The 26,127-nt window shown below is 53.5% G+C and overlaps 9 protein-coding genes across 9 annotated transcripts; 5 read left to right on the top strand and 4 right to left on the bottom strand.

The window, feature by feature from the left end:
- Positions 1 to 130: 130 nt before the first annotated feature.
- CPAR01_11822 (bacterial alpha-L-rhamnosidase domain-containing protein) lies at positions 131 to 3,631 on the bottom strand (the record flags this gene model as incomplete). The annotated part of the gene is made up of 2 exons (XM_060496080.1): positions 131 to 370; positions 1,631 to 3,631. 2 exons carry the CDS (start codon positions 3,629 to 3,631, stop codon positions 131 to 133), a joined length of 2,241 nt encoding a protein of 746 aa, XP_060344865.1.
- Positions 3,632 to 5,903: 2,272 nt separating this feature from the next.
- Positions 5,904 to 6,296, top strand: CPAR01_11821 (uncharacterized protein; the record flags this gene model as incomplete). Its single annotated transcript, XM_060496079.1, has 1 exon — positions 5,904 to 6,296. One exon carries the CDS (start codon positions 5,904 to 5,906, stop codon positions 6,294 to 6,296), a length of 393 nt encoding a protein of 130 aa, XP_060344864.1.
- Positions 6,297 to 6,440: 144 nt separating this feature from the next.
- Positions 6,441 to 6,569, top strand: CPAR01_11820 (uncharacterized protein; the record flags this gene model as incomplete). Its single annotated transcript, XM_060496078.1, has 1 exon — positions 6,441 to 6,569. One exon carries the CDS (start codon positions 6,441 to 6,443, stop codon positions 6,567 to 6,569), a length of 129 nt encoding a protein of 42 aa, XP_060344863.1.
- A 755-nt stretch (positions 6,570 to 7,324) lies between these two features.
- Positions 7,325 to 7,840, bottom strand: CPAR01_11819 (uncharacterized protein; the record flags this gene model as incomplete). The annotated part of the gene is made up of 2 exons (XM_060496077.1): positions 7,325 to 7,429; positions 7,562 to 7,840. The coding sequence occupies 2 exons, from the start codon at positions 7,838 to 7,840 to the stop codon at positions 7,325 to 7,327; spliced, it is 384 nt and encodes a 127-aa protein (XP_060344862.1).
- A 656-nt stretch (positions 7,841 to 8,496) lies between these two features.
- On the top strand, positions 8,497 to 8,898 carry CPAR01_11818 (uncharacterized protein; the record flags this gene model as incomplete). Its single annotated transcript, XM_060496076.1, has 1 exon — positions 8,497 to 8,898. One exon carries the CDS (start codon positions 8,497 to 8,499, stop codon positions 8,896 to 8,898), a length of 402 nt encoding a protein of 133 aa, XP_060344861.1.
- A 2,770-nt stretch (positions 8,899 to 11,668) lies between these two features.
- Positions 11,669 to 11,917, bottom strand: CPAR01_11817 (uncharacterized protein; the record flags this gene model as incomplete). The annotated part of the gene is made up of 1 exon (XM_060496075.1): positions 11,669 to 11,917. The coding sequence occupies one exon, from the start codon at positions 11,915 to 11,917 to the stop codon at positions 11,669 to 11,671; it is 249 nt and encodes an 82-aa protein (XP_060344860.1).
- A 2,424-nt stretch (positions 11,918 to 14,341) lies between these two features.
- Positions 14,342 to 18,838, top strand: CPAR01_11816 (uncharacterized protein; the record flags this gene model as incomplete). Its single annotated transcript, XM_060496074.1, has 1 exon — positions 14,342 to 18,838. One exon carries the CDS (start codon positions 14,342 to 14,344, stop codon positions 18,836 to 18,838), a length of 4,497 nt encoding a protein of 1,498 aa, XP_060344859.1.
- A 2,258-nt stretch (positions 18,839 to 21,096) lies between these two features.
- Positions 21,097 to 22,201, top strand: CPAR01_11815 (uncharacterized protein; the record flags this gene model as incomplete). The annotated part of the gene is made up of 2 exons (XM_060496073.1): positions 21,097 to 21,426; positions 21,521 to 22,201. 2 exons carry the CDS (start codon positions 21,097 to 21,099, stop codon positions 22,199 to 22,201), a joined length of 1,011 nt encoding a protein of 336 aa, XP_060344858.1.
- A 390-nt stretch (positions 22,202 to 22,591) lies between these two features.
- On the bottom strand, positions 22,592 to 24,142 carry CPAR01_11814 (uncharacterized protein; the record flags this gene model as incomplete). Its single annotated transcript, XM_060496072.1, has 1 exon — positions 22,592 to 24,142. One exon carries the CDS (start codon positions 24,140 to 24,142, stop codon positions 22,592 to 22,594), a length of 1,551 nt encoding a protein of 516 aa, XP_060344857.1.
- Between the last annotated feature and the right edge of the window lie 1,985 nt (positions 24,143 to 26,127).

Raw genomic sequence — 26,127 nt, 5'->3', positions numbered from 1 at the left:
AATAGCCCTCGCAAAACAACCTCCCCTTCCCTCCCTAATCAGCCCTTTCTTAACTCTTGCATCCCCTCTTCAATTCCATTCCAAGACACCTCGTCTCTTCCTCGACATCGCTTGACTCGCTTAGCAGAGCTCACTGGCCGCAGCCATAGGCGCCACAAGCACTGTTTGCCTTCCCAGAACAACCGGACAGGCAGACAGCGGATCCCTTGCCAGCCCAAGCACACTGGGCTATGCAGAGATTGGTCTGGACGTTGATACATTGGTACCAGCCGGTGTAGGGGCAGGCTCGAGCCTGAATGTTGCTGGTGGTGTCTGCTTCGGCGACTGGAGCGGCCATGGAAACAGGCAGGCTCATGGCGGCCGCGAGGAGCTGTGGACATAAGTCAAGGTTAGCATGAAGAGTTCCTTAGATACCTGCAGCTCGTCTTGAAGACTCATTCAAGGAGAGGTTTGTCTTACGAGGCTCTGGAAGTGCATCTTGAGTCGGATTGAGAAAGAGTTTAGGTAGCTAGCGGAGGAAGGCGAGGGGAACTGGATATTTAGAAGATGAAGTGTAGAACTACTGCCGTGTGGAAGCTTTCGGGGCTGAGCAGGCTTTCCGATGGTGGCTACTGATGTAGTTTCAAACAATAATAAGAGGTGACTTCATCGACCTTTTTATATTTCCATCCGGAGCCCCCTTGTGTTTCTTGATCCTATCCTCAGATATCGCATCTACGTTTACTCCTATGCCCATACCCCTTAAGGATGAGGCTATGTTATCCCACTTAGGCCGAGTGCTAACTATGTCTGGGTGACTGGAAACCGAGTGAATTAACTCCTGATCATGGACCGTTGCCAAATCTAGAAGGGAAAGTCGAGACACATAGGAGTGGAACAACATTTTGTTCCTCTCAGACTTGAAACGTCCATCGTGGGAAGTTAAAGCTGTGGATCTGCTGCAAGCCGAGACTCTCGGCATCAGCTTGTCTTGGGTTTGTTAACTTTTGAATGGTTCCTGGGAAATACTCTCACGTCAGCTGTAATGTCGCTTCGTCTATAATCCAACTAACACTTGCGGCTACCCTACCCCCTGTCATGTTATAGTGGAAGCATTCAGCTGGTCAAGGTGGAGCAACTCGGAATAGCATTTTCGGAATTATCGTGAACTCTAGGGGGAGGAGACGGAGATAGTTCGACTCCCGAAAAAGACGCAGTCAAGTCATTCTCGCCAATACTAGTCAATTTGAAATGTCAGTTTTGTTGCCTAGACCAGAGAGTTCGGCAACAGATCTCGCAGATGTATGCGCCCATCCTTGGAGCCAGATCACGAGGGCCATCAACGTTCGTAGTGTTTGAGATGAAACGATGGAAAAAGACGGTTGCATTCCTCCAGCCAGGTCTAATGCAGTGTTTGATCCATCACACACTTGAAAACCCTGCCAGGTATCATCATCAGCATACTGAATGATCCTTCAGTCTGTCTGTGATAGAAGTCTTCAATTGCTTCTTAGTGCTCACAGTACAGTCCCCTTCAACAACTGACTCGACATCCCTCGCCCCTGATTTTTGTCCGCCCTCCTTGGAGATGACCACCATCCCACTTCTCCCCATCAATAAACAAAACCTCACAATACGGAATCTCAAGTACTCCCTCAGTCCCATCAGGCGTCAGAATCTCCGCCTCCAGTACCCCTTCTCTCCCCTGCCGATCATCATCATCATTCCCATCACCACCACCCTCAACCACAACGACGGCCCCGTACTCACCCCCCTTCCCATCCCTCCACCTCGCCTCAGCCCTCCTCAGATCCCCCAACTGCGGCTCGAACCGCCACCTTCCCCACCCAACAACCTCAAGCCCGACAACCTTGAAGCTAAGAGCCTGCGTCGGCCCCGTAGACCAGCTGTGCGAGAGCGAAGTATACGCCGCGTCGTAGTTATACCCCCGCTGCGAGCGGTAATACAACGACCCGTTGGCGCTCATCCCCTCCACGAGCGTGGTGCCCGTCATGAGCGGGGAGTCGAGCATGTAGCCCCACGTGCGGCGCATCAGCCGTAGCCCGCGACGGGGTTTCCGCGCGGTGAAATGCGCGAGGACTTCGATGGAGGAGATAAAGGGGGAGATTGTGTCCGGTAGCTCGGGCGTGACGGGCCCGATGGCGTTCCAGTTGCGTAGTAGTGCTGCGGAGAGGGAGGAGGCTTGGGCGGGGGATGTGGTGAGGTTATATTGCAAGGCCAGCGCGTTGCCGTCCTGAGGGAAGAGGAGCGCTCCCGCGGCGGTCTCGTTGTCGCGGTACTGCGAGGCGGAGGCGTCCCAGAGGACGGCATTGTACGCTGTCTTGAGCTTCGCTGCCGCGGCCGCCCACGTTGTTGCCTGCTCTCCGCGGTCGTTGGAGTCTGTCGCCGTGTCGGCGGCAAGGCTGGCGAGGGAAGAGAGGGCATGGTAGTTCAAGGCGTTGAGGGCGCTGTTGTACCCTCCCCCGCCGAAACGAGCCCAGTCGTTTGTCTCGACTTGCTCTGCAAGGCCTATGCCGTTGCTGGCGTCGATGGCGCGGAGGATATAACTCGCGCCCGCTGTGATGTTCCCCCACCGGCCGTCAACCCACGCTTCGTCGCGAGTGAAAATCGCGTAGTTAAAGCAAGCGATCAATGTCCAAGCATGATACGTATCGCTCTTCGCGCCCCGTCTCCAAGAGCCAGTCGTCGGGCCCGCGAAGGGTAACTGACCCGTAGAAGCATTCTGGTAAAGGAACATGGTCTCCAGAGCAAAGAACACCGACTCCAACCCGGCATCGCCGAGACCTAGGTACGCCGTCGTGCCCGCGATGCCCAAGTCGCCCGGCCAGACTGCGCGGTCTCGCTTCGCGCCGTCGAGGAGCATGGGGCCCTCGACGCCGAGGGTCGCGTTGTAGGCCCAGCCTGGTTTAACTTGAGGTAGCCAGCGGGATGTGTTGGGGGGCGCGATGTTGGTTTGGGCTGTGAAGACGCCGGCGTGCCAGATGCGGGTTAGGAGGTCGTCGTCTGGGGTATGGAAGTGGCCTGCCCAGAGGGAGGGGTTTGGTTGGGATGGGGAGTAGGCTAGGTGGCAGATGATCGAGGTGATTGTTACGGAGCGGAAGGCGTGGAGGGTCAGGTATTTGAAGCCGCCGCGGAAGCGTTCTTTGGGCATGGTGTAGGCGTAGGGGGTTGTTGAAGAGGAAGCGGGGATTGTGACGTTAAGGGCCTTGTCGTAGTCTTGAGTTGGTGTTGCGCCTGTATCGTCTGAGATCTCACGGACAAAGGAGGGTGATTCAGCGAAGGCGAGAGAGAAGTGCGGCTCTGATGAGTTACTGGGTGATGATGATGTATTGTTGGATTCTGCCATCATGGAGAGGAGACCGCCGACGTAGCCAAAGTCCAGGGATACTTGACCTCCTGGCTGGAGGGTGAGGACGAAGCTCCCGTCATCGGCGGAGGTCGTCACGTTCGCGGGCCCGGAGACGGCGTGGATCCGTTGAGGGAGGACGGTCCGGGTGGACGGGCTGTTGATGTAAGCTTCCCATGGCCGAGCTGGATTCGGGCCCGTAGTGCTGGCCGTTGAGACAAGTAGAGCGGATGAGGAGAAAAGGAGGAGCGCAAAGTGGAGGAGGCGTGCCATCATTGGGGCCATCTTGAGCAGAGGACGGCGAGGTCGCAGGGAGGTGGGTGTTCCATTGTGATGTCGTGCCGGACGGCGGCTCTATGTGGTTTTCTTATTTCAACAACATGACGGAGCGAGTGAGTGTTTCTTGGCATGCGATCCCGTTCTGGTAGGTCAGGCTTGTGTAAGTCGGCGATGTGGAAGAATTTCCCCGCGTACTCGTGTTAGCGAGATTGACGGGGGTGAATGTCGGGGTAAATCTGAAGCGAGGCGGCGAGCGTTTGCCCGGGATGCGGAGGCGGGGTTGGCGAGAGAGACGATCGCAACTCCAGATCACTGCTAGGGTTTATGTATTCCCTGTCGATCTTCTGCGTTGTACGTTTGACTTGGGTCCTGATCCCAAGGCCTGGAGGCAATAAAACATGTAGAACCTTTTCTCGTGCTAAGTGATCAATCGTACGTCTACACCGTTATCAACCCTACTTTGGGGATTGAGTGTTCTTGGCAAGAGGCTATGATGGTTTCCGAGACGCGAAGACAAGGCAGTGGATAGTCCATCTGTCGATTGCGAAAGTGACCGCAATATCCGAGAGGGACCTGTCTATGACAGCTGCTTTCCGGATCAAAGAAGTGAAATTTATCTTGAGGCTCCTGCGTTGACCCCAAGCTTCGACGCTGTTCTCATGGAGACGCCTCAAGTGAGTCTGTCTCGGCCTCTGAACCAGAAGCTGTTAGTCGGCGGCACCTAGTTTGAACTCATTGCCGTATGAGTCAAGGTCTATACGCGCGGAAAAATTCCTCATAGCTGTCGCGCTTCTGATACGTCCTCCTTACCATCGGCATAGTCGACGTCCTCCTCGTATCCATCGAGAGCCTGGCCTTTGACGCGAGGTAGATAGCTATAAATGTGATCTCTCACGGCATCGTCAATTCTCAGAGCAACTATTTCATGCTTTCCGGACCATCCAGCTGCCCTGATCCATCGACTTCCTTTGATAACGGGCAGGTAATGCGTTTGCCCGGCCGGATCTAACACCTCAGTCCTCGTATATCAGCGGGAAGAACATCTATATGAACAGCTGCAAACTTGCATCTATGCTACAATCTTCTGGCAGGGTCAATGAGGTATTGAATGCCCTTGTCATGAAACTTGGCCGCAGTCACAGTAACTACACGGCATGGGCAGTGCGACTCATCCTCAGGTAATTCGCTATACCATGGCATCAACCCATATTCTATACGTCCGTCTTCTTCCCTCGCGCTTTATCGATCGGCAAGGGTCTATATCCCGCAGAGTACTCGAAATCCCACGTTAAGAAGAGAGAGCCAGGGACTGCTGAGAATTTAGGCCTCAAGGGGATGATGAGGTGATGTACGACCCATGAAGTCGAACGCTTGGATAGTATCGTCGCGAAGCCCACACTCATTTCTGGTCTATCAGAGACCAGGGAGTAGAACACCTCTAATAAGACAATAGCAACAGAACTAATGTACGACACTGTGTGCCGTCTTCTCGCCCTCTCGCCCTCGTCTCTGAGCACATAGTGTTCGAGATCACTTAGACAAGCCTTCTAAGTCCACACGATCCATCAAGATATGCTACTAATGTGGAAGGTACATGATAGGCATCCGTCATATACAACGCCCTAGTGATGCCGCTCCCTATAAAGAGCACCCGACATCATGGAATCAAAGCCGTAGCCTAGAAACTGTGGTAACGACCATGGTAGTACCGCGGGAATGCTAGGAAACCGCACAAGAGCATACTGGACAAAGAAACTAACAGCTCCTTGAGCCCAACCATTGCATCACTTTAACGCAAATTTCACTTTCACATAATAAGAACCGCTCATCTCCCGTCTTAAACACGATCTCTCACGAATACGTGAACGAGGACTGACGAGGCAAAGAGATAGATTACGTTCTTTCAGCTACTGGCCTTCAGGTGTGTGAACACCCGCCTAGCGAGCTAAAGGTGTCACCCTCGATGATGCAGAAATCAAGAAGAGCGAATGGAAGTAAAGAAAGCACGAGCCGATACCTCCTCAAATTAGAATTCCATTCCAGTCGACGATGCGAGGACTGCATCGATCGATAAAGACTACAGCCGACGTCTAACGATGGGCAAGGAGTCAAGTGTAAACTCCATAATGTGGAGCTTACGTTGCTGCCCAGGGCGAAAGGTTCTCACTTAAGAAGAGATATCGTCAAACTACATCATCTACGATGGCCTCACACCAAACACCAGATTCTTAAGAGAAAGGAACGCAGAGACCCAAGTTCATGAGAACCACCCCTACGGATGTCTCAAACGATCAGTCTCAGCTCACCCTGTCCGCGAAGACGAGGTATCTCACTTAAAGCCAAGCACTTCCAACATCCCGGCGCCGTCGTAAGCCCTAAGGCAAACCAAACATCGACATCCGTCAATGCGACAACCCAAAGGAACGGACAAGCTACGCATAAGCCAGGTAGCCGGCGCCCTCAAAACCCGCCGCTAGACAAATCGACGGCGTCATCACGGTCTCTCACTAATGTCAACAAACTCAGAATATTCCGTCGTCCGTGCTCTACGAGGGATCTAGCCCCAGTAAGCCATCGACGTAAAAGCTCAAGTAAGACTGCCGTCGTGCCGCGTCCTGCGCGGCTTCATCTAAATGAAAAGCATCGCAATTGGAAAATTGAAAAGGGGTAAATCGATAGCATCGAAAGACGAGAGACGAATGACGAGGTGATATGCTCTAGAGAGTCCAACGAAACAAACATCAGCCAGTCTAGTCCTTGGTCAGCTCTTCTCAATCAAGCCACGCCGTAGAGCTGCAGGGCCCAGAATCCTCTCATGGCGCGGCATACTCTCACCATTCGACCGTATAGAAAATCGTTCCCAACCAACGAAGTAAAAGCCTGCAAGAACTATTCGATTCGTAGCTGCCAGATACCAACGCTCCACTTGGAGCTGTCAGTTTGAGTTCAGCCGGACTCTCTGTGAGGTCAAAAGGACTTCTCACCCAACAAGCGTGTGCCGAGTTGGTGGTTCTGGTGACGTTAGTTCCCGAGCAAGCTCTGTTCGCCCTGGGGTCTCCAAGAAGCCTGTGCGCAGAAGGGTAAGGGGAGTCTCGACACCACAGGCTGCGTCGCTGTAGAAAGTTCTGTCGAGGCGATTGGGGGAAAACCAGTTCATCAAGTAGTCAAGCTGCCAACGCATCAAGCTCTGGGGCCAGCTGATTGTTAGTTAGCCAGCCCCAATGTCTCAGCACAGCCCAGCCTTCCCGCGAGACCCCAAAACGGCCTCTTGGACTTTTAGTACGAAGCCCGGCGCGCTTTCTAGCGCCGGGGTGTGTGGTCCTTTGGTTTCCCGCCATCGCGCCAATCCCGCGTCTATGGGAAATACGCCGGGCGCCACTTGTGGATGACGGGTGCGGGCGGAAGGGCAATTTCTTCGCTTTGGCTCCTTCGTCTGTGCGGCCACCCGTCCAACGACGACAGATTCGGATGATGCCAAAGTAAATATGAAAACTCTGGACCTCCTCTCCTCCAACAACCGCCGTGACGGACGTGAAGGAGTGTGAAAGCTGTGGGCGCTCGCACCTAGCCTTCATCACGTTACTCACTAGACTCAGAGTGCAGTCTGCGCACCCCTGCTGTCTCATCGGACCCAAGCCAATGGAAATGCCGAAACCCCTGTCTACTTGAATAGGCCCCTGGTCGCGGGATCTTTGGCGGCTACGATTGGAGGGGGAACAGGGGCCACAGGTGGGCTCGTCGTTGGTTCCAGTCCTGGAAGCGAGCGAAGACCCCGGGTGACTTCATCATTGCTCGGGCTCGCTCCTAGAGACCGTCGACTTGTGACTCGATATCCGTGTCAATATGGTGGATTTATTTTGTTGGAACATTGAAAATCCAGATGCTGCGTTGTCTTCGGAGTCAGCGAGACGATCCTGGCTTCACCGCCGCAAGTACCGGTGACATGGCGATGGATGTAGACTGGCGACCGTGCAAAACCCAGAGATCTGCGATTCCCCAAGACCGGGAGCAAGCCACAGAAGCAAACGGGTGCAAGGGTATCTGTGAGTGGCACAGACTCATAAATTGCAACCGAAAGCCGCGCTCCGTTGGCACTGAGCCACCCGAGACCCGCTTCGCCGGACTCGAGTGCCACGTCACCAGCCTCACGACCCAGTGATGGCATGAGATCCGGATGAGGCGTGTGGCGGAGTGCAGGTTTTGCAGGTTTTGCATGCTCGTTTGCGGGCTGGTTGCCTCACCACAGTACCTTTCAGCGCCACCAAAGACGCCGTTGCGGAATTGCTCCTGCACCTCTGGCAGGGCCGCCGTCTCGCTTCGGCAGCAACTTGGCCTTGACCTTGCGGCATACGACGCAGCCGCAATCGCAACCCATTTACGGATACTAGGCCTTGGTTTAGTCCAGTTTAGACGCGGCCAGCGCATAATAGTCGCCACAGTCGAGCTGCAGGTTTCAGCTGCTCTGGTATGGCCGCTGTGTCTCCATTTGCGCTTGTCGTTACTGAGCATGTTGCCTGAAGGATCATGGCTCCTTGAGCTGCAAATCCCGTGATCCCAGTCGACCAGTACTCATAGAGAGCCTTCGATGCCGCGTTTGATTTGGTTGGCCGATTGTATCGCCCAGATACCGCGCCGCTTTGGTTATCGGTTGAGGGGTCGACCTAGCCTCTAGGCCATGGGGGAGAAGGCCATGTTGCTATTCTCGTCGTATCCTGCATGCCGCAAATCATGCACCCAATGTTGGTTAGAAGCCGATTGCTGGCCTGGCGACATGCGGATTTTGATGGTAAGCTCGTCGAGTATTCCTTGTTGGCGTTTCTTTTGGACATCATGATTGTTTATGCTGCCCATTATCCGTGCCGTGCTCGTCAATGTGTGCGACAGGAGTTGTCATTTTCCTTGCAAGCGTAGGCTCCGAGACATTGGCAGCCCGTTGCGGGGGAAACGTTCGGGGCTGGCCTAAAAGTCAAGATGAGATATCATCTCTGACTAAGACTCATGACGCCAGTATCATCTCTTTTCAGCATAATCATCTTGAAAGAGACATTCGGTCGTGGAGTCAAAGTAGACGATTGGTAATGGACCGTTTCCGGGAGATGCGGGTAAGGAGAGACATGCATGAGGGGGAAATGGACTTTCAGGGACCAAAGTTTTGGTGGTGGGAGATTGTGATGGGTCAACCAGGTGATTGGCCCAAATTGTCCATTAAAAGGCCAATGAAGGACGGGGAGAGGGATCGCGCCCCTTCCTGCCCAGAAGTCCATTTCGAATAGAGCCAATCATACAATTGAGAATGCTCCAGACCCCGGACGAGGAGAATAGCAATACTCCTCTTCCAATAGTGGTTGGATGCTATACGCGGCCGACGGGGGCGATGGTCGTTGCTCGAGCGGATCTGGGCTTTGAATGAGACAATATCAAACTCTAGTTTGCCTTGGAACAAGGGCCTTGAAGATGGGTTGGAGCGTTGCACTGTCTGCGAATGGAAGACTTCCAAATGTCTTCCATCACCAGACTGCCGTATCGAGCCGACTCTCACCCCCAAGTCACCCCACGGATAGGCAGGCTGTGAAGCTGACTCTGCGGGCAACGGGCCGTATCAGACGACCGGGTCGTGGGTGAGATTGCAAGGACGGCGGGCCACTGGTGAGCGTATCATTCCCTGTTGTGCCGGAGAATATAACAATTGGGAGAATAGTTCGAATCCGCCTGTCCACCTTGCCCGGATCTTTGGGGACTATCTTGGATAAAGGAGGCTTCGAGGGTGTGCCGTACCATTCATCTCCTATTAGCTTAGTAGGCCGAGGGTCCGGTTCACCAAGTTTGACGACACCCTCAATGAATCCTAAGTCGACTTACGAACAGACGTGAAAGCGCGTCTGATTGTTGGTGGCGCTTCCTGGTCGTTGGTTCGACGACGCGTCGTTGAGGCTTTTCGCTGCAGTCATCTATCATGGCCATGTATGGCGTCCAGTAGAAGTTTGCTACTACCTCGCCGCGGGGTCCTGCGTCGATCCTCCTGCGAGCGTCTCGATCGCGTTGCTTTGAGGACTGAACGTTCCAACCGATGTTTCCCTGTTGGTTTTCTCGAGGAGTAGGCCCGGAGAGTCGAGAGCAAATCAACTTGGTGCCGCAAAGCCCGTCAAGCCGGTTCAGTAACATTCTCTGTGATTAGGGGCAGAGTATGTTTGTTGATAGATGATAGATGGCATGAAAAGTCGATGATAGTCTCTCGGTACGATTGTGAGCTTGGTCTGTGTCTCTTTCGAGGCTTGTGCCCGCCCGAGCCGTCCACACCATCTCGAGGGTCGAGGGAATTCTAGCCGAAGAAAGCTCATGGTCATCAAGGATGAAGCGCCGAGGCAATCTGGAGATGTCGCCAAACAAGCGCCGGGCATTGGAGGAAGGGTGGGGCGTATGTGACAAGCGTAGCGGTAGCGTGGGCGATCAACAGGGAGGGTGGCACGAGAGCGAGACATGCAGAAACCTGTCCTCTCGGACAGCGTGAAAGTGAGACATGCAGTGGATCATTGATGGATGACATGTTGACGAGAGTTGACGACGCTGGTGAATCAAGCGGTTCTGAATTGTCTTGCTCGGTAGCAGGCGGTTGGACGGTAATAGTCTTCAGACACGGTGGAGCGAGACGCAGGGGAAAGGCAAGATAGAACAGAGGCAGGTACTTTATCGAGAGGCAGATACGAAGCCACAACGAGGCCTGGTTGAACGTGTGAGGGCTCCCATCCGGCACTTGTCGAGTGGACAAAGTGGATCGCATTGTTACGTAGAGTTAGGAATGACCAGGTGTCGAGAGGCTATGGGGGAGCCTAGGGTTGGGAATGAGTGGATAATGTGAAGCGTTGATACCGTAATGTGTAATGTATGGATATCGCTCTGTGTGTAGGCAGTCTGAGCGTTTTGGGCTCGAAAGCACAAAAGGCATGGCAAGAAAACGTGGTGGAGGAGAGTCAAGGTCGAGAAGAAGAAAAAAAGACATGGATCGAGAGGCGACCGTTGGCCCCGCCTCACTCCACGGGCCACACTGACCAGTGACACGGACCACTAGGTGACTGAGGTGCACGTTCCAACTAAGCTGAGCCGTCTTGACCCGCAAGTACGTACCGACAGCCGCTGCGCTAGATCCAGGTTGGGGCAGGTGCATTCAAGACCCACTTTCTGGGCCGTCTGTCTGCTCCCTGGTCCTTCCTGCTGCTCCAGCCAGTGCTCCTTCGTCTTCGGTCGCCATCGATGCTTCCCGTCCAAGTCGCTTCTTTCCCTCCCATCGTCGGGTCACGGGGTATCTCCTTCCATTCCCTCCACCGTTCCTTCCAACAAACCAACTCCCAAATCTGAGGTTTTTCTGTGAGGGAAGGCACTTACCGGTACTATATCTTGCAACATCATTGGGCCCTCTTACCACTCGCGGTCATTGTCCCGTTTTCTCATCGATCCTGGGTCAATGTCCACCCGCCATCGCTGTTTCCCATTCGCAACGTGAAATTGTCAACCAAACACGACCAGTCTCTGTGCGCCGCAATTCATTCGACAGTGACATCCAGCGTCACCCCTGCCTTCCTCCGTCGATAACAGCAAACTTATTACTTTTGCCTTCTTACTCATACGACCAGGCCTGACTTTTCTACGGTACACTCCTGTCCGGTCTCGTCCTCTGATCTTTCTCACTCGTTCATGGCGGGGCGGGCCATCCCCCGTGTGCCCTCGGTCGCTGTCGCTCCAAGGGCATTCCCAGCCGCCAGCTTTGGGCGTTTGCCTCCCCGCCATCTCAACTTCTCAACTCAAGCTCGTCCAGTGTACTGCGTAAGTGTCGCCGAGACTCGAGACTTATTCCCGCCCCGAGTCCCGTGCCCTCCAACCCAAACGAAACTACACTACACCGTAACGTGCACACTACCGCCCTCGCCGTCGGTGAGCTCGTGGGGTAAGGTACCGAGTAGCGCATGCCAACTGGCGGTAAGCACAGCCATCCTGCTCGCCTAATTTTGAGTCACACGTTCAGTTTCCGGTTCTTCCCATGACGGCACTTCAACGATGATATTCCTCTCGGTTTTCAAAAACAGCATCAAGATCGAATTCGACGTGCCGGCAAAAGTCTGTTTCCCCCCTTGGAGCCCCCTCTCCAGTCTTCTTCCCCCCTCCCCAAAAGGCAAAAGGACCAGCATCCCAGAATCCCAGACGATGCAAAGGACCCCGAAAGCGGACAAGGGCACGACAAGGGTTTGCGGCCCAATGACAACGTCGAGTGGCCTTGTCAAGGCTCTTTACTGTTGCCATAGGACGAGCCGTGTATGCAGAGTCCAGGGCGAAAAAAAGCTACCCGCATGGCGGCGCAGTTGCCGTACGGAGTACGCAGTACCTAGTAGCCAGCTTTGCGCCTCATCTCATGGCTGTTGATGCCAGGCGTCTCTCGAGTCCCCGACGTACTACAATTTTTTCTCGTCATTTCTGGCCCATCAGGTAGTAACGGGTAATAGGTAGGCGACCCAGCTAAGGTATCTCTTTCACGACCATTTTGCCATTTTTGAGTCTTGACCCCTCCACCTACTCTCCGTACCCTGTACACATCGGCCTCTCATCGTCTTGCGTGCCTTTCTCAGCATTTTACCCTCTCGTCTTGGCTCCTAGCCAAAGTCTCTAGCCCCTCTTTCGCACTTCGAGTCCCATCTGTATCCGTATCCCTCTCTAAGGTGTCTTGAAATACTCCCCAGCGGAGCCCGGAGCCCCCCCTATGCAACGCATCTGCACACTCCTCAGGTTGTTTCCACCGCGACAGGAGTTCGCATATTGATGTTCACCCAGCTCCCCCTTTCCGTCTTTTCCAGGCGTGCCGGGGGCTCTTGTAGTTTCTCTTTGCGTTTCCTCCATCTGTCAGGATGAGTCAACATAGCAATTGGCCCAAATTGCTGTATGATCTGCTCCCTCCTGCGCGCGCTCCCTGTCAATGGCTGCCCAATCCCGAAGCGCCGTGCTCGGCGGTTGCAGCAGCTCACCTGACTTGAGCCCATGATGCGCAATTCTTGACCGCCGCAAGACTATGGCGTAGGAGAAATGTAGTATGTAAGTGTGGCCTGCGTAGGTATTGCACACCCCGACATAGGTATTGCGAGAGCACAGCCAGCCCGATATTCCAGAGACAAGGGTCCTGGAGCCATACGTAGGTAAAGACGAAGAAGAAACTAGCATCCAACATCTCATCTATTCGCACAGATACCTAGATGGATGCAGATGCAGCGATGCGAGAGATGGGATACTTTTCGTAGTACGTACACTCATACGCCCCAAGAAAAGGTAGGTACCTTATCTTTGGTTGGGTACTTCCATTGGGTTCCACCCCAGACCCCCCCCTTGGTGTGCGTGTGTGCCTCGCATTCCCATCCTGGTACATCGTGCAGAACGTACTGCTCCTGTCCCGCCGTCTGCACTCTTGCTGCTAGTCATACCCCTGCTCGCTGGACCCGGCCGCCGTTGTCCATTCACGTTGTTCCAGTAGCCTGGAAAGCAACAAGCAAAGTGCAAGATACTTTACCTGGATAAAGGTATTTCGCAAGAGGTAGATGGCATGCCCTGAAGTGGTGAGTGCCTACCCCGACGTATATACAATCCGATGTTGCCTTCTTTTGGCTTCGCCTTGGCTACCTACCTTATTGCTACGTAGCTGTAGCTTCCATCTCTCTTTCTTTTCTTATTTTTGCCTCATCCCAGTGCTCCTTGTTCCTTGTCAAGCCCTCTTGCCACGCTGCTTCACCTTGGATCTATCTACCCGTCGTCTCCCATCTCCATATTCCTATCCGCCCACCCTCATTCTCACTCATCCATCTCCGCATCTCGACTCACAACTTGTCTCGACGACAGCTCCCACTTAGCAAACCGGCGCATCACGGTCTGACTTGACTGTCTTGCCACGAAACGACATATCACTCTTAACCTCTCTTGTCACCGTCATCCCTCTGTCACAAGAAGAGGGCTGGCCATCTCTTCTCAGCGGCGCCAAGGTACTATCTATCTGCCTCTCTGTCTGCCTGTCTAGACTCTAGGCGCGGCCTTTTCCCCCACCATCTTTGAGACCCCTCTGAACCCCTCCACCACCACTACAGCCATCCCGACCGAATCGGCTCTCCCACGGCAGCCGCGCAACCTCGCACCACCCCACCACTTCACACCCTCACTATCGCAACCCGGAAACCATCCCCCTTCTTCCGCGCCAGCCTTCCTTGTAAACAATTTTTTCTTCTCTCTCCTCACTTCTGGTTACGACCGTTCCGAGAGAATCATAACTTCACATCTGCTGTGCCGCCCTTAATCATCCATCTTTCCCATATAACACTTCCCTACAGTTCTTGGCCAGGCCTAATCTGAAGTCCCAGATCAAGGAACCCACCCCTCTGGGACCATCATCTGTATCTCTATCTTTCTGTTAGTCGGCCGCGTCCGAAACCAGTATTCGTTCTCTGGCCTGCGAACTTCGTTCTGACCTGTCTCACAGCATTAGTCCCTCGGAAACACCACGTCGGATCAATATCGAATTTCGACCGAGGTTGAATCACCAGGTTACTCTCGCCGCCGCCTCTTTGCCTCTGAGAGCCCCATAGCTGACTTCAAGCCAGACCTGTAGACATAATTGTGGCAAAGACATGAGATAGTAAGGTTGCTGGATTATGGTGGACAGGCCCAGAGGTTTTCTCTCAAACCCGGGATATCATGGCAACCCGCCGCGCGGCGTTAGGCTTGCCGAGCCGCCCAGATGAACAGATACGAGCGAGAAGAGCCGCTGCCGCCGGATACATCGAACAGAGCGAGGACTCGCAGAGCACCCCTCGGAGGATCCGCAGAGAAGGAGAAAACATCCGGATCGCCATTCAACAACCGGTGCAGACCAAACCTGCGTCGATGCCCTCGACGGCCTCCTCGCGGCGACCATCCATTCCGATGCCTTCTACCCGGCCACCTTTGACCCATCAGACCCAGTCATGGAGTTCTAACAGCACGGCTGCCGAAAGACCCAGCCATGCTCCCACCATGTCTGGCTCATCAACATCTGGCCAGTCTCAGTCGAGCGTTGCCAAGCCGAAACGCAACGTACTGCGGAGAAAGCAGTCGTCTGTCACCCCAAAGACACCCAGCCTACGTCACGATTCGAACAACACCGATTCAACTCGAGGAAGCTCATCTTCTTCAGCCCCACGATCCCGGTCTTCTCTGGAACCCGCCCCCTATCACCTTGACCGCGGCATAACCGAGAGCCCAACCGAGATTCGCATTGCACACGTTATCGATCTGCCCAAGACCCAGGCGCAACCTGTAACGATTTATCCCGAGCTTGATCGATATAGAGAGATCTATGGACGACCCTCCACGTCTTCCGAGGGATCCAGCGTTGATTTCCTCCACAGGCTGGCTACGCACGACCTCCCACCCCCGACTCCCGTCTTCTCCGGCACCAGCAGCCAGTTGAGTGCTTTCAGTGGCAGCCCTTCCACTAGATTCTCTGAGTCAACTAGCCCGGGTCCATACAGCCGTGATACCACTCCCACCTCCATGTCGTCACAATCGCCAGGACTGGTGGTTCCGATGCGACTTCCTGTGCCCAGAGTGAGGCAAGTGAGTCCGGCAGTAACACGGCCACCAGTCGCCCGGAGAAGAGCCGGCAGCATACCGAATGAGATGGAAGCGTTTAGCGCCGACCCCCAAGGGCTTGCCGCGGTACGCGAGTCTTTGACATCGTCATCGTCAAACTCGACAGTTCGAGAAGGAGACCGCAAAGAGTCCAAAAAGAAGAAGAGGTTGTCGCCTCTACCTCCTAGCCCACCGCCACGGAAGTCGTCCCAGAAGTTTACCAAGGATCAAGACGATGACGAGTCTCCATTCAAGGCCTCACGAGAGCCGGCTGTGCCAGTCATGGCAGCCCCGTCACCCGTTCAATCCCCCCCACGACGGATACCAGCTGCTTCACCCAGGGCAACCCCCCCTGCTCGTCCCAGCCGAGACAACACCCCGGACCTGCAATCCCAGCTGTTTGGTCCCTTGCCCATCATCCACAGCAATCTATCCTCATCTTCCTTGTTAGGCGACAAACGTGGACCGGAGCTGCAGCCATTGTCGCGATCAACGACTCCCCTATCATACCCAGACAACCCTCAGCAAACCTCCCGTTTGCCGGTTGGTAGGGAGGCTACACCAGCCCCGCGCTCAGCAAATGCCGTGGACACGAAGAAGAAGAACGACGGAACCGTCACTCGTACCCCGAGCCCCGGTACATCGACCTTTTCTCGGTTTCCCTTCTTTGGGAGGCGCTCCAAAACAGCGCCGGAGGTTCCTCAAGTCGACAAGAAGGACAAACCGGCTCGTAAGGGGCCAGCCGCCGGCACTGGGCATGAAGGTTACGGACGCCTGGGTGGTCTCCGAAGACGAAGTGGAAGTTCATCGACCAACTTGGCCCGCCCTAGTCTAGGACCCGGTTCCTCTCAAGACAGCCTCAGCAGCAACCAGCCAACTGATCCTTTCCTCCTGGAGCGGATGAACCCCGTCATCATTTCCGGCGGAGGACTCGTCGACAACAGAAATAATAGCGTAGACTTGGTCCGTTCAGAGAGCTATCAGAGCCTTGGATACGCCTCTGAGGTGTCCACAACTTCCAGCATTGGGCGTAGCCTAGCCCCATCAGCCATTCCTCGAGGTGGTCCTCATCCCTCCCTCAGTCGTCGCCGTCCCTCCGACAGTAGCGATTCCGAGGCAGTGACTATGAAGCCCACGCTAGCGTTCAGGCGATCCGTTCAGCGTTTGCGTTCGTCTCCTGACCAGAGTCCACTGAAGCTCCCTCAGCCCATCAACACCACTGGGATTACGTCGCCGTCGATTAACAGCCATGATACAAGCATTCTTACGGATGATTCGCAATTCGAAATGCATAGGGAGGTCATTCGTGGCCGCATTGCCGCAGCCACTGCGACAACACCGAAGAAGCTCACCAAGCGTACACGCTCTCCAAGGAAGTGGAATCTCTTCAGCCGATCCCAGAGCCAGCCGAACACCAAGAAGTCAGGGAAGGATGCTGTGCCAGTGGCTGCAACCGTGAAAGTAGTACAGCACAAGCCAGCTGCCTTCTACACTCTGATGGACGGTTCCGAGCAGGAAGACATTGGTACTCCAGACGTCGAGGAGATTCTTCGCGAGGCTGAAGTCTTCGATCTTCCATCCCCTCCGCCTGTTCTAAAAGAAAGACGAACATCCTCTGCAAGTCAGACCAACAGAAGAGAATCCTTGAGCAGGCTTTTACAGCCAACCAAGTCATCGCAAGCTCGGAGAAACTCGGCGACCGCAAAGTCAACTTCAATCCCAGCGATTCGGTCCATGAAGCCTACCCACACACCTCAGTCTAGTGTTTCGAAGCCAGCTGAACCACGCCCAAGTCGCCTGCCTCAAGTTGGCCGTATTCCCAAGGTCGTGACCTCTCGTCCAGAGCACACCTCGTCGAGAAGCTTCTCTCGTCCTTTCAACAGAATCAGCATGCAGATACCGCCGCAAGCCGCAAGCTTCAACCCGGATTTCGTTGCTTCGGGTGCGACTCCAACCCCAGAGCTATCCACGCCCGAACTGTCTCGTGGAGAATCTACGGCGACTAGCGACAAGACCAACTCGGACCCTCGCTCTTCTCTTGTTCCCGTCAAGACGCCTGAGATGATCCAAATCGGTAGAGAGTTTCTGGCGTTTTCTCCTCGAAAGAACTCTGAGTGCACCACAAGCACTGATTCCAGCAGTTTGGGCATGTACACACTTGCAGATGCCATGGCTTATGTGCCCGATCCGAATGCACCTCTTGTTGAGGACGAGATTTGGGATGAGTACAACGATCTAATCGGCGACGTACCGCCGTCTGCGACATCATCAAAGGGCGCCCCGTTCCATCTCGAGACCCACGGCTCGCGAATGTCAAAGAGGTCTTTGAAGCCTCTCGAATCTCCTACCATTGCGCCGCCATCAAAGACTCTGGAGAAGAACGTCGAGGTCGAAGCGGGCGCTACAACGTCTAGTGTCTATTCCGCCGATATGACCGAGCGTCTCAAGGCTGCCTTTGCGTTGAAGCCTGAGGGAGAAATCCTTGTACCTGTTGGCGAGATCCCTGCTAGAGTCATTGACCGCGAGAGCACTGAGCTAGCACGTAAGGCGACGGCCGCGTCTCAGAGAAGTAGCAGCTCGTCTCGCAGATCAAGACAGTCCGACTGCAGCTACAAGTCTTCCGAGGATGAGTCGCCGCTCTCTCAAGTCAACCTTCGTGTCGGTTCGATGACGGTCAGCAAGTGGTTGTCTTTTGGTCATGTGCTCTTCAGCCCAGCCCGGGACCAGCTTCTGGACGTTGTCGGCTCGCTGAAGCGTCACTCCATTCTCGTTGTCGATGGCCTTGGTAACGATGACTGGTCGTTCTACGCGGCAGAGACATACCCTGCTGCTACCTTCTTCAACCTGTCACCCCGCGCGCCGTTGCCAGAGGAGCATAAGAACTCGTCAAGCTTCCCATTGAGCCCGCCAAACCACCATCAGATTCAGTACCTCTCTCAGATGGACAAGTTCCCCTTTGGCGCAGAGAGCTTCACCTCGGTGGTCTTCCGTTTCCCTGCAGCCGCGCCTGAGTCTCACTATCGGAACATTGTTTCGGAAGCACGTCGAGTTCTCAAGCCGGGTGGCTACCTGGAGCTCTCGATCCTTGACGTTGATCTTAACAACATGGGCAACCGAGGTAGGCGTACTGTCCGCCGACTGAAAGAACGTATCCATGTGAACAACTCGGAAGTCAGCATTGGCTCGTCCTCCGACCTCATTCTGCGCCTCCTCGGGCGCAAGGGATTTTCCGATGTCAAGAACTGCCGCGTCGGCGTGCCAGTGGCGAGCGTGGTGACTCGGTCGGAGAGCGGCAGCAAGAAGCCACCCGTCGCTGGCGCCCGGAAGGCTAAGGAAGTTCGCAGCCTTGCCGAGATGATGAACGAGGACGGCGATTCCGCCGATGAGAATATCACCAAGATGGTGGCCAAGGTGGGCCGATGGTGGTACAGCCGCTGCTATGAGAGTGCAGCTGGGACCATCAGCAAGAGCATCTGGTCTGATCGTGCTTTGCTTTCTGAGTGCGAGGAGCTGCGAACAAGCTTCAAGCTCATGGTTTGCTACGCACGTGTACCGGATAGGGCGCGAACCGCAAGTATCTGAGTCTTTCAAGTCTCTTCATTCCTTGTTTGCTTCAGCCTGGTTTCCTTACTATCCTCATTTCCTACCACAACGTACATGACCTATTCCAACGTATCTCTATTACAAGGGCATCATTATGGAAGATTCGGAACGGAAGAGGAAGCATCGCAAGATCCAAGAGGGCGCGAGCCCATGATCGACTCTACCCCACAGTGGCTGAGTCTTTCCCCCTTTTATACAACGAAGCAGAGCAGCCGGTGAACACAGCACGGCGTTTGCGAGAGGGCTCATCTAAACCATTCATCCTTGGCTGAGTGGGCATGGATAGTCCTTTCATCATCCCTTACTATCATATTTCTTTACCATCTATACGCAAGCCATCACTGGCGAAGTATGTAACACATAGTATTGGGTCTTGAAATCCGTGGTCCTGTATTTGTCGACTGGCTGTGCCATGGCGGAAACGCCTCTTTCTCTTCTCTCATCCATCACTTTCACCACAAAAGCAAATGGCGCGATATTAATATTCTCTTTCTACAACCTCATCAGCGATAGGACACTCTTTGGGAGCGGATTAGCAAGGAAAGCTGGACAGGACTAAACTTGGAACACAGTATGGGTATGAATAATGTGATGGCTGGGCCGTTGCGCTTCTCTTTTGGGTTGTCTCTCTTTCTTTCTCGCTCAATCGGAGCGTTGGGTTTTGGGACGTGGTATCATGGCAAGCAACGAAATGAGAGAGACAGAGGATGGGAAGCGTGGTGGCTCGAGGCCCAACAGGAGAGGAGGAAATTGGTAACGAGAGTACGGCATGATGAATCATGTTGGATGTCTGGACTGTCCTTGAAGCGTTTTGCATGGCACGAGATACCCCAATCTTTTAGTAGCGGAAATGAAACGATCTGATTCTAACTTTGTGTCTCTTCCTTGTGATCTTTACCGTGTAGCATCTCAACAGTTCCAGTGTTGTTCAGATGAAGAGTGTCACCTGCCCAGCGCATTTGAGACCAACGGCTCTTGCAGGCCGTGACCCATGGTTTCCATCTCACCACGGGTTCATAAGGTCGTGGTTCCCATTCCTGAATAATATGACGCAGCTAGCCCACCTGGGCTACTTACCTCTCTCCCATATCCAGAGTCCAATCTTCAGAGAATGCAGATTCCGCCTCGGAGAACGCTTGGCAACAGGTCTTGTGGTGCCTTCCCTCCGTACCTGGTTGTCTCTCCAACCGGTAGACACGCCTGTTTTCCCAGTTGAAAGATCCCAAGCGAAATGACAACGGGAGTGCTTGCCTTTGGTGATTTAGCTTCCCCAATGAGCTGCTGCTGCTACTGCTCCAACACCGTCTTGGAGAACAGGATGCAAGAACTAGTGTTTGGTATGCTCGCCGAGGGGAAATATAAACCCTCTCCCTTCCTCGCCCGAGCTGACGTCCGTCTTTTTCTTCTCTTCAAATTCACAGACACCATGTCGTCCTTCATCATTTTCCTGGCTTCTGCTTTGGCTGATGTTCCTGGAAGCAGATCAGCATCGAGACACGGTTCGCTGCGAGTAAGAACTTCATTATTCTCTGGAATCAAATTTCCTGACATCCAAACTTCGTCATGTAAACACAGCCGTGGGACTTCGGAATTTTAAGATGGTTCTTGGGAGTGTGGCTCTGTTGTTCAATATTGGGCCATCACGCGAAGTTGGTCGAGAGGAGAGATCCCTCCAAGTGGCAGAATATGACAGGCGTCCCAGGTCAGAACAACGGGCTCAAACTATCTGTATTCAGCTCACGTGAGTTTATTCAGTAGGTAGTTCACATACACACTCATCCATAGCATCGTCTCCACATTCATAGGAACTCGAAGGTGAAGGAAGCCCCCTAGCCCACGAGACTTGTTTGGTCGACACTGTGAATCAGACGCGTCTGTTGTTTTTCCTCGCCCCAGGCGTTGCAAAGGTCTTCTCAATACTTCACCTCTTCACGCTGGACCGCGCCCACACTTGCCTTCTTCCATTCACAGGCTTTCTACCTCCCTTATTCACCCGCCTTAATCAAGACTCCCAAACAACCACCGCGTTTCTTCCCCTCTTAATCTCGGGCCCATGAAGGCTTCTTTTCTCCTTTCCAAATTCCACTCTCCTATTCATTGTGTCCCTTGCGACTCATCCCTCGACCGCTTCTTCCTTCTCGACCGAGTGCCGCCGGAACACACATCATCGCAACTCGATCGCCTCTTCAGCCATCCTTACCTGCTCATCTTTCATCGTCCGTCATCTCACTGCGAAGATGAGCTCCCACAGCATCCCCAAGCGCAATGCCACCGGGGCATTTGCGACCCCAATCGATCCGCCTCAGCTTCGCGCTCACCCTCGCGCCCATCAACAGCAGGACGGCAACGAGCATCTCATTAATGAGACTGCCAAGATGGCAAAGAGGCTCAACGAGAGCCCCTCCCAGACCCAATGCGTCTTTGGCAATGAAGACATTGTCCCCGGCACCAGCATTGCTGGCGTCTCCGGTCGTCTTGGCGATCCCAAACTTGCTTCGATGCGGAAGATGGTCCTCGACTCGGTTCCTGAGGGAAGTCAGGTCAAAATCATCTATCTCATCACCAAGGTAAGCCATCTCATCTCATACCATCTCACCAAGCCTCACCACCTTCCATTACTACCATATTCACGCGTGATGCCGCTGCTAATGATAAATAAAGGAGAATGAGAACAACGACCTCCGAGCTGGAACTGCCAACAATGCCGCTGCTACACAAGCTGGACCTTCCGAGGTGGGCCGCTTTGTTCAACAGAACAATGCGGTTCAGGACCGCACTCGCGCCCAGGTCCACCAGCACAGACAGGGTGAGGACCATGATGAAGAGGATGAAGATGTCTCCCTGCGGCCTAGAAAGCGTCGCCGAGCTTCCTGCCGAGTCTCTCCTCTTCATATATCGCCTAGAGGCCTCAAGACCGAGCAAGAGGACGAGGAGGAAAGTGAGAAGCAGATCAAGGAAGAGGTCGACGATGAGTTCAAGGAAGAGGTCGATGATGAGGTCAAGGAAGAGGTTGATGATGAGGCTCTCTTCTTTGCAGCACCCGACGAAGTCATCAATCGCAGCTTCTCTAGCACGCACGCCATGCACAGAACGACTCCCTCCCTCTATGGTCTTCCTTCTGGAAATATCTTACCGTCATCGACTCGAACCGCTCAGCATATCAACCCCTCTGATGATAACGATGACGGTGACGAGGACGACGGCGAGGAACCAGTGCAAGTCAGATACACTGGAGGTTACTTTGATAACTTTTTCGCCGCGTATGATGCCGCCTTCTCCGCTGAGGATTCTTATCCCTATCTCCGGAGCTTGGATGATCTCGACTTCCCCGGACTGCGTTAATTAGAGCGATTGAGTACAATGGAGAGAGTATCACCAGCACTCACCAGCCTAGAGATACGCAAGAAGGTCTCAAGAGAAGCACTTGTGGAACAGGACTTCTTTGGTCTGCGGGTATTGATTTGCCTTTGAACGGGCAGACGAGTGCTCTGGGCTTTCTGAAGGTTGTTTAACAAGGAAGACATGGAGTCAATGGGACAGAGAGTTTGTTGGTCACTACGTGTAGTATTAGAACAAGAGGATGATGAGAAGGGCTTGTACATGTATCTAAAGAAGCTACAAGCTACCGTAGTTCACCCAGAGCTTGTAATCCTTTCATGGACAGTGCTTTGAGTGAACCTCTTTCGACCTAGACTATAAAGAGAGAGTCCTGTTTGTAGGTCGTCAATTCAATCACCTGACGTTGCCAAGTGTGGTGCCTGTTGCGTGCAGCATCCGAATGCTGCCAGGGTAACGATACACCTTAGGACCTGGCGAATACGTGTTGCTGGTACCGTAAATAGGTGCAGTCCAAGACTTGTCATTGGGGGACTTGTATGAACCGTAGTCATACCAAGCACGGATGGTGAGTCTGTCGGGGTCGGGACCAAGTATGATTGAATAGTCTATTAGACAGCGTGAACAATGGCCATTCACTTCGATTCCCGGCTGATTGACTGCCAATTTGATGGCTTTGCCAAATTCCGTGGGGGGGCCAACCCCGGATTCAGATCCACCGATGTGCTGACAGATTCTCTCTGAAACTTGCCAAATTCCAAGGCCCTGCTGATAACTCAGTGCCCGCTGAGTATATAGTATGAACCTACCGGCTATAACTTTTGGCGCGGCGTGAAAAGAAGTCTTGGTCTTTTGACCCGGAGAAGGGGCATACTCGAAGGTAAACGGTGACATGATCTTCTTCAAATACTCCTGGTTGGCGGCTGTTTCGAGTCGCATAAGCTTGAGTGCGAGTTGAACATGGCTCTCTCGAATGTCGAAACGGGATAAGAAACATGCTCTATTTGTGTCATATGGGCAAGTACGCAGCAGATGCCAAGGTATGTCGTTCGTATCAATGCGATGGAGCAGGTGGCAGCCTCCGCAGACCCAGTGGTTGGGTGAGGTGAATGCCAAACCAGCCAAAAAGTCTAGTTTTTGACTGACGGCAAGGCAAGTGAACAGCAGCCTCCAGTCTTTCTGGAGGAGAATTTGCATGTCTTTGCAGGTTTGACGCAAAATGAACTGGTCGTGCAGTTCAAGAAAGCTGATGATGTGAAACAGCATCTCATTCGGAAGCTTCAAGAAACTCGGTACCGTGTATGTCTGCGGTTGAACCCGGTGAGCTGGATCCTTCGCAAGCGCCTTCACCCTCTTCAAAGCCCTCCGGACCAAAACGCGGCCCAGAAACAATCGCCGTACCACGCTTCCTTCCCTATCCCTCGCGGGACCAAATCGGCCTCGCAGGGCCCGCACGACACCTCGCAGGCTACAGTCATCCTCCGCAGCAGCAGTCGCCCGCGCGGCGGACAGCACGCTCGCGTCAACTGTTGCATGGACCCAGTTCCACACGGTTCGGTACTCCTTTCTGATATCGTCGCGCTCGACGACAGCTTCATAGTACTCTGCAAGACGTGCTTTAAACTCCTCACGAATGTCGTCGCGGGTGACTGCCGCTGGCGCAGGCGGCAGGGGCTGCTGAGGAGACCCGCGCGTCCTTGCCCGATAGGCCGCTTGTAACTCTCGGAAATACTGCTTTTTGAGTCGGTCCTGTCGCCATGAAATCAGCTCATCAATCTTTGGGATGTAGAAGATCCGCTGTGCGGGATCCGAGGCGTTGGGTGGTGCCGTGGGGTCGATGTATTCCCAGATGTCATGTTGATGGGCCTGGAATTTTAGCTGTATCAGCCATGAAGGCCAATCCTTGCGATGTCTTAAGCGTGCCGTAGTCGGACTTTCAGTCTTCATGGTGAAGGTTTGCGCAGTGGTACTAGACTGTGTGTTGTTCAAGAGAAGAGTTCAAGTAAGTGATGCTTTGGAAAGAGCTGGCCACGATTCGCTTCGTTTTGGCGAGGAACGCAGGCCTTTATAGATTTGGCGACCATTCTCACGAGGTCCTTGGGAACCTTGACGGAAAGGTTGGGTGCAGTATGGGGATGACTGAACTTAGCCGAAAGGGACGTCAAGGTTGGAAAGTCAAAAGAGGGAAAGGAGAAGGGGTGTTGTCATCTGTAGATGTGAGATGTGCTATTCCCAAATAACACAATCATCCCATCTATACCGTGATTAATCTCATACTTTGCGTCTTGTCTAAGCTTTGGCTTCTGTTCAAGTCAAGGTAGACACACAGAGAGCAGGCAATGCAACTGCTTAACCTCCTTCCTCATAAAGACGTCGCTGCGTCCAGCGCTAAACTCCTCGCAATTTTGCCTTCAATACGAATCACAGGTCGGCGTCTTTCCCACTGCAAACTCAAGTCGATGTGGGAAGCAACGTTGCCTGGCTCTGATTTCTTTCGTTGACTGGACACCCTCTGGCTGGCTGGCCATCAAGTGTCCCCGCCGGAGCTGGCTCCGGTGAGCAGGCAAGTACTCTGGTCCGTGCACTGCACCTGGATGACTGTGAAGAACATTTCTCAAGACGTCAAGGCGTCTGAACTGGGAGTGCAGACTGTAGAAGAGGTTGCCCTTGCGCTCAACAACCAGATCTTCTCAAGCACATTTAATCCTATTCATGTGCAATTTGCACAGGTGCAGCGAGTCTGCTTGTGTACGACCAAAGCTGCCTATGTACAATGAATCCTGCTCATGTGCAACCTATGAGGTAGGCCTACCTACCAGGCTCCCCCGGAGGACGGGAAACATCAGGATGCGCCCGTTGTGACAGAGACAGCTATCCTTCGTGGGGCAGTGGCATTCTTTTTCGCTATCTCCACCCGTAGTCCATGATTCATACCGGAAAGCCATACGCTCATCAGAGGGGTTCTATGCAAAGGTTGACTTCTATCGCGTAGACGCCGATGATCAGCCCATGGTTGAACAACTAAACAAGCTATGTTATACATTCACATTACTACCCCTGTTTAGCTCAGGGGGGACATTACTTGAGACCGAGAAAGACCCTGCCTGCCCTGCTTTGGTGTGCTGCCAGATATTGGGCATGATAGACGAGCGTGATTAGACAATAAGAGAAGGAATCGATTGGTGAAATTAAGAACTGGATGTATAAACGTTCAAAAGGCTTGCTCGGTCTCTTGTTTTATGCGCGAGTAATGTGTTACTGCGATCATGGCGTCTTTAGATAGATTCATTGAATTGAATCGACACAAGCAGATCAGCTTTCTGCGTCTGCATGGTTGCAAGTGTTAACAGGTGTACGACACAGGGAAGAAGCTCTCAGAAGCCAACTGCTGTTAGGGTTTAGAAGATAAATTACTGAAATCTGCCCTTCCCTCGAAGTGTACTCTCAGCGCTCTATAAGAAGATGAATTACTGAAATCTGCCCTTCCCTCGGAGTGTACCCTCAGCGCTCTATATATACCTGAGCTGCTCCTTTGTTGCTTGGTCCTCCTCTCAGTGCCCTCATGCTATCCCCTATCCGGCGAGGCCTGACAGCAAGGTTCGGGATGACGAAGTCTACTATCAGATCCAGCCACAACCAAACCTAGTCCGCTACCTAGAATGCAATAGGGCAACTTTCACTTAGGAGTTTTTACCGGCGTTGATTAATACGTCGAGTGGTGAATCCGATCCCACAGTTGTTGTTGGCCGTGCTGTTCTCCGCAAGGTAGTTTGGCCCTCTTGGCTGTCAAGGTGTTTTCCCTCCTGTCCAGCTTCCGGTCCTTCCGGCGGTCTTTCCGGCGTCTTAGGCTTCTTTGGTCCAACTGAACCACCAGTCCTATGTTCTTGTACAAGAATGTTTGGACGGTCTTGTGGGCTACTACCATCACTAGA

Source organism: Colletotrichum paranaense, assembly GCF_030867605.1.
Source record: "Colletotrichum paranaense strain IMI 384185 chromosome Unknown Scaffold_10.1, whole genome shotgun sequence".
NCBI classification, from domain to species: Eukaryota; Fungi; Ascomycota; class Sordariomycetes; order Glomerellales; family Glomerellaceae; genus Colletotrichum; species Colletotrichum paranaense.
This window is presented reverse-complemented; position numbering and strand designations above follow the sequence as displayed.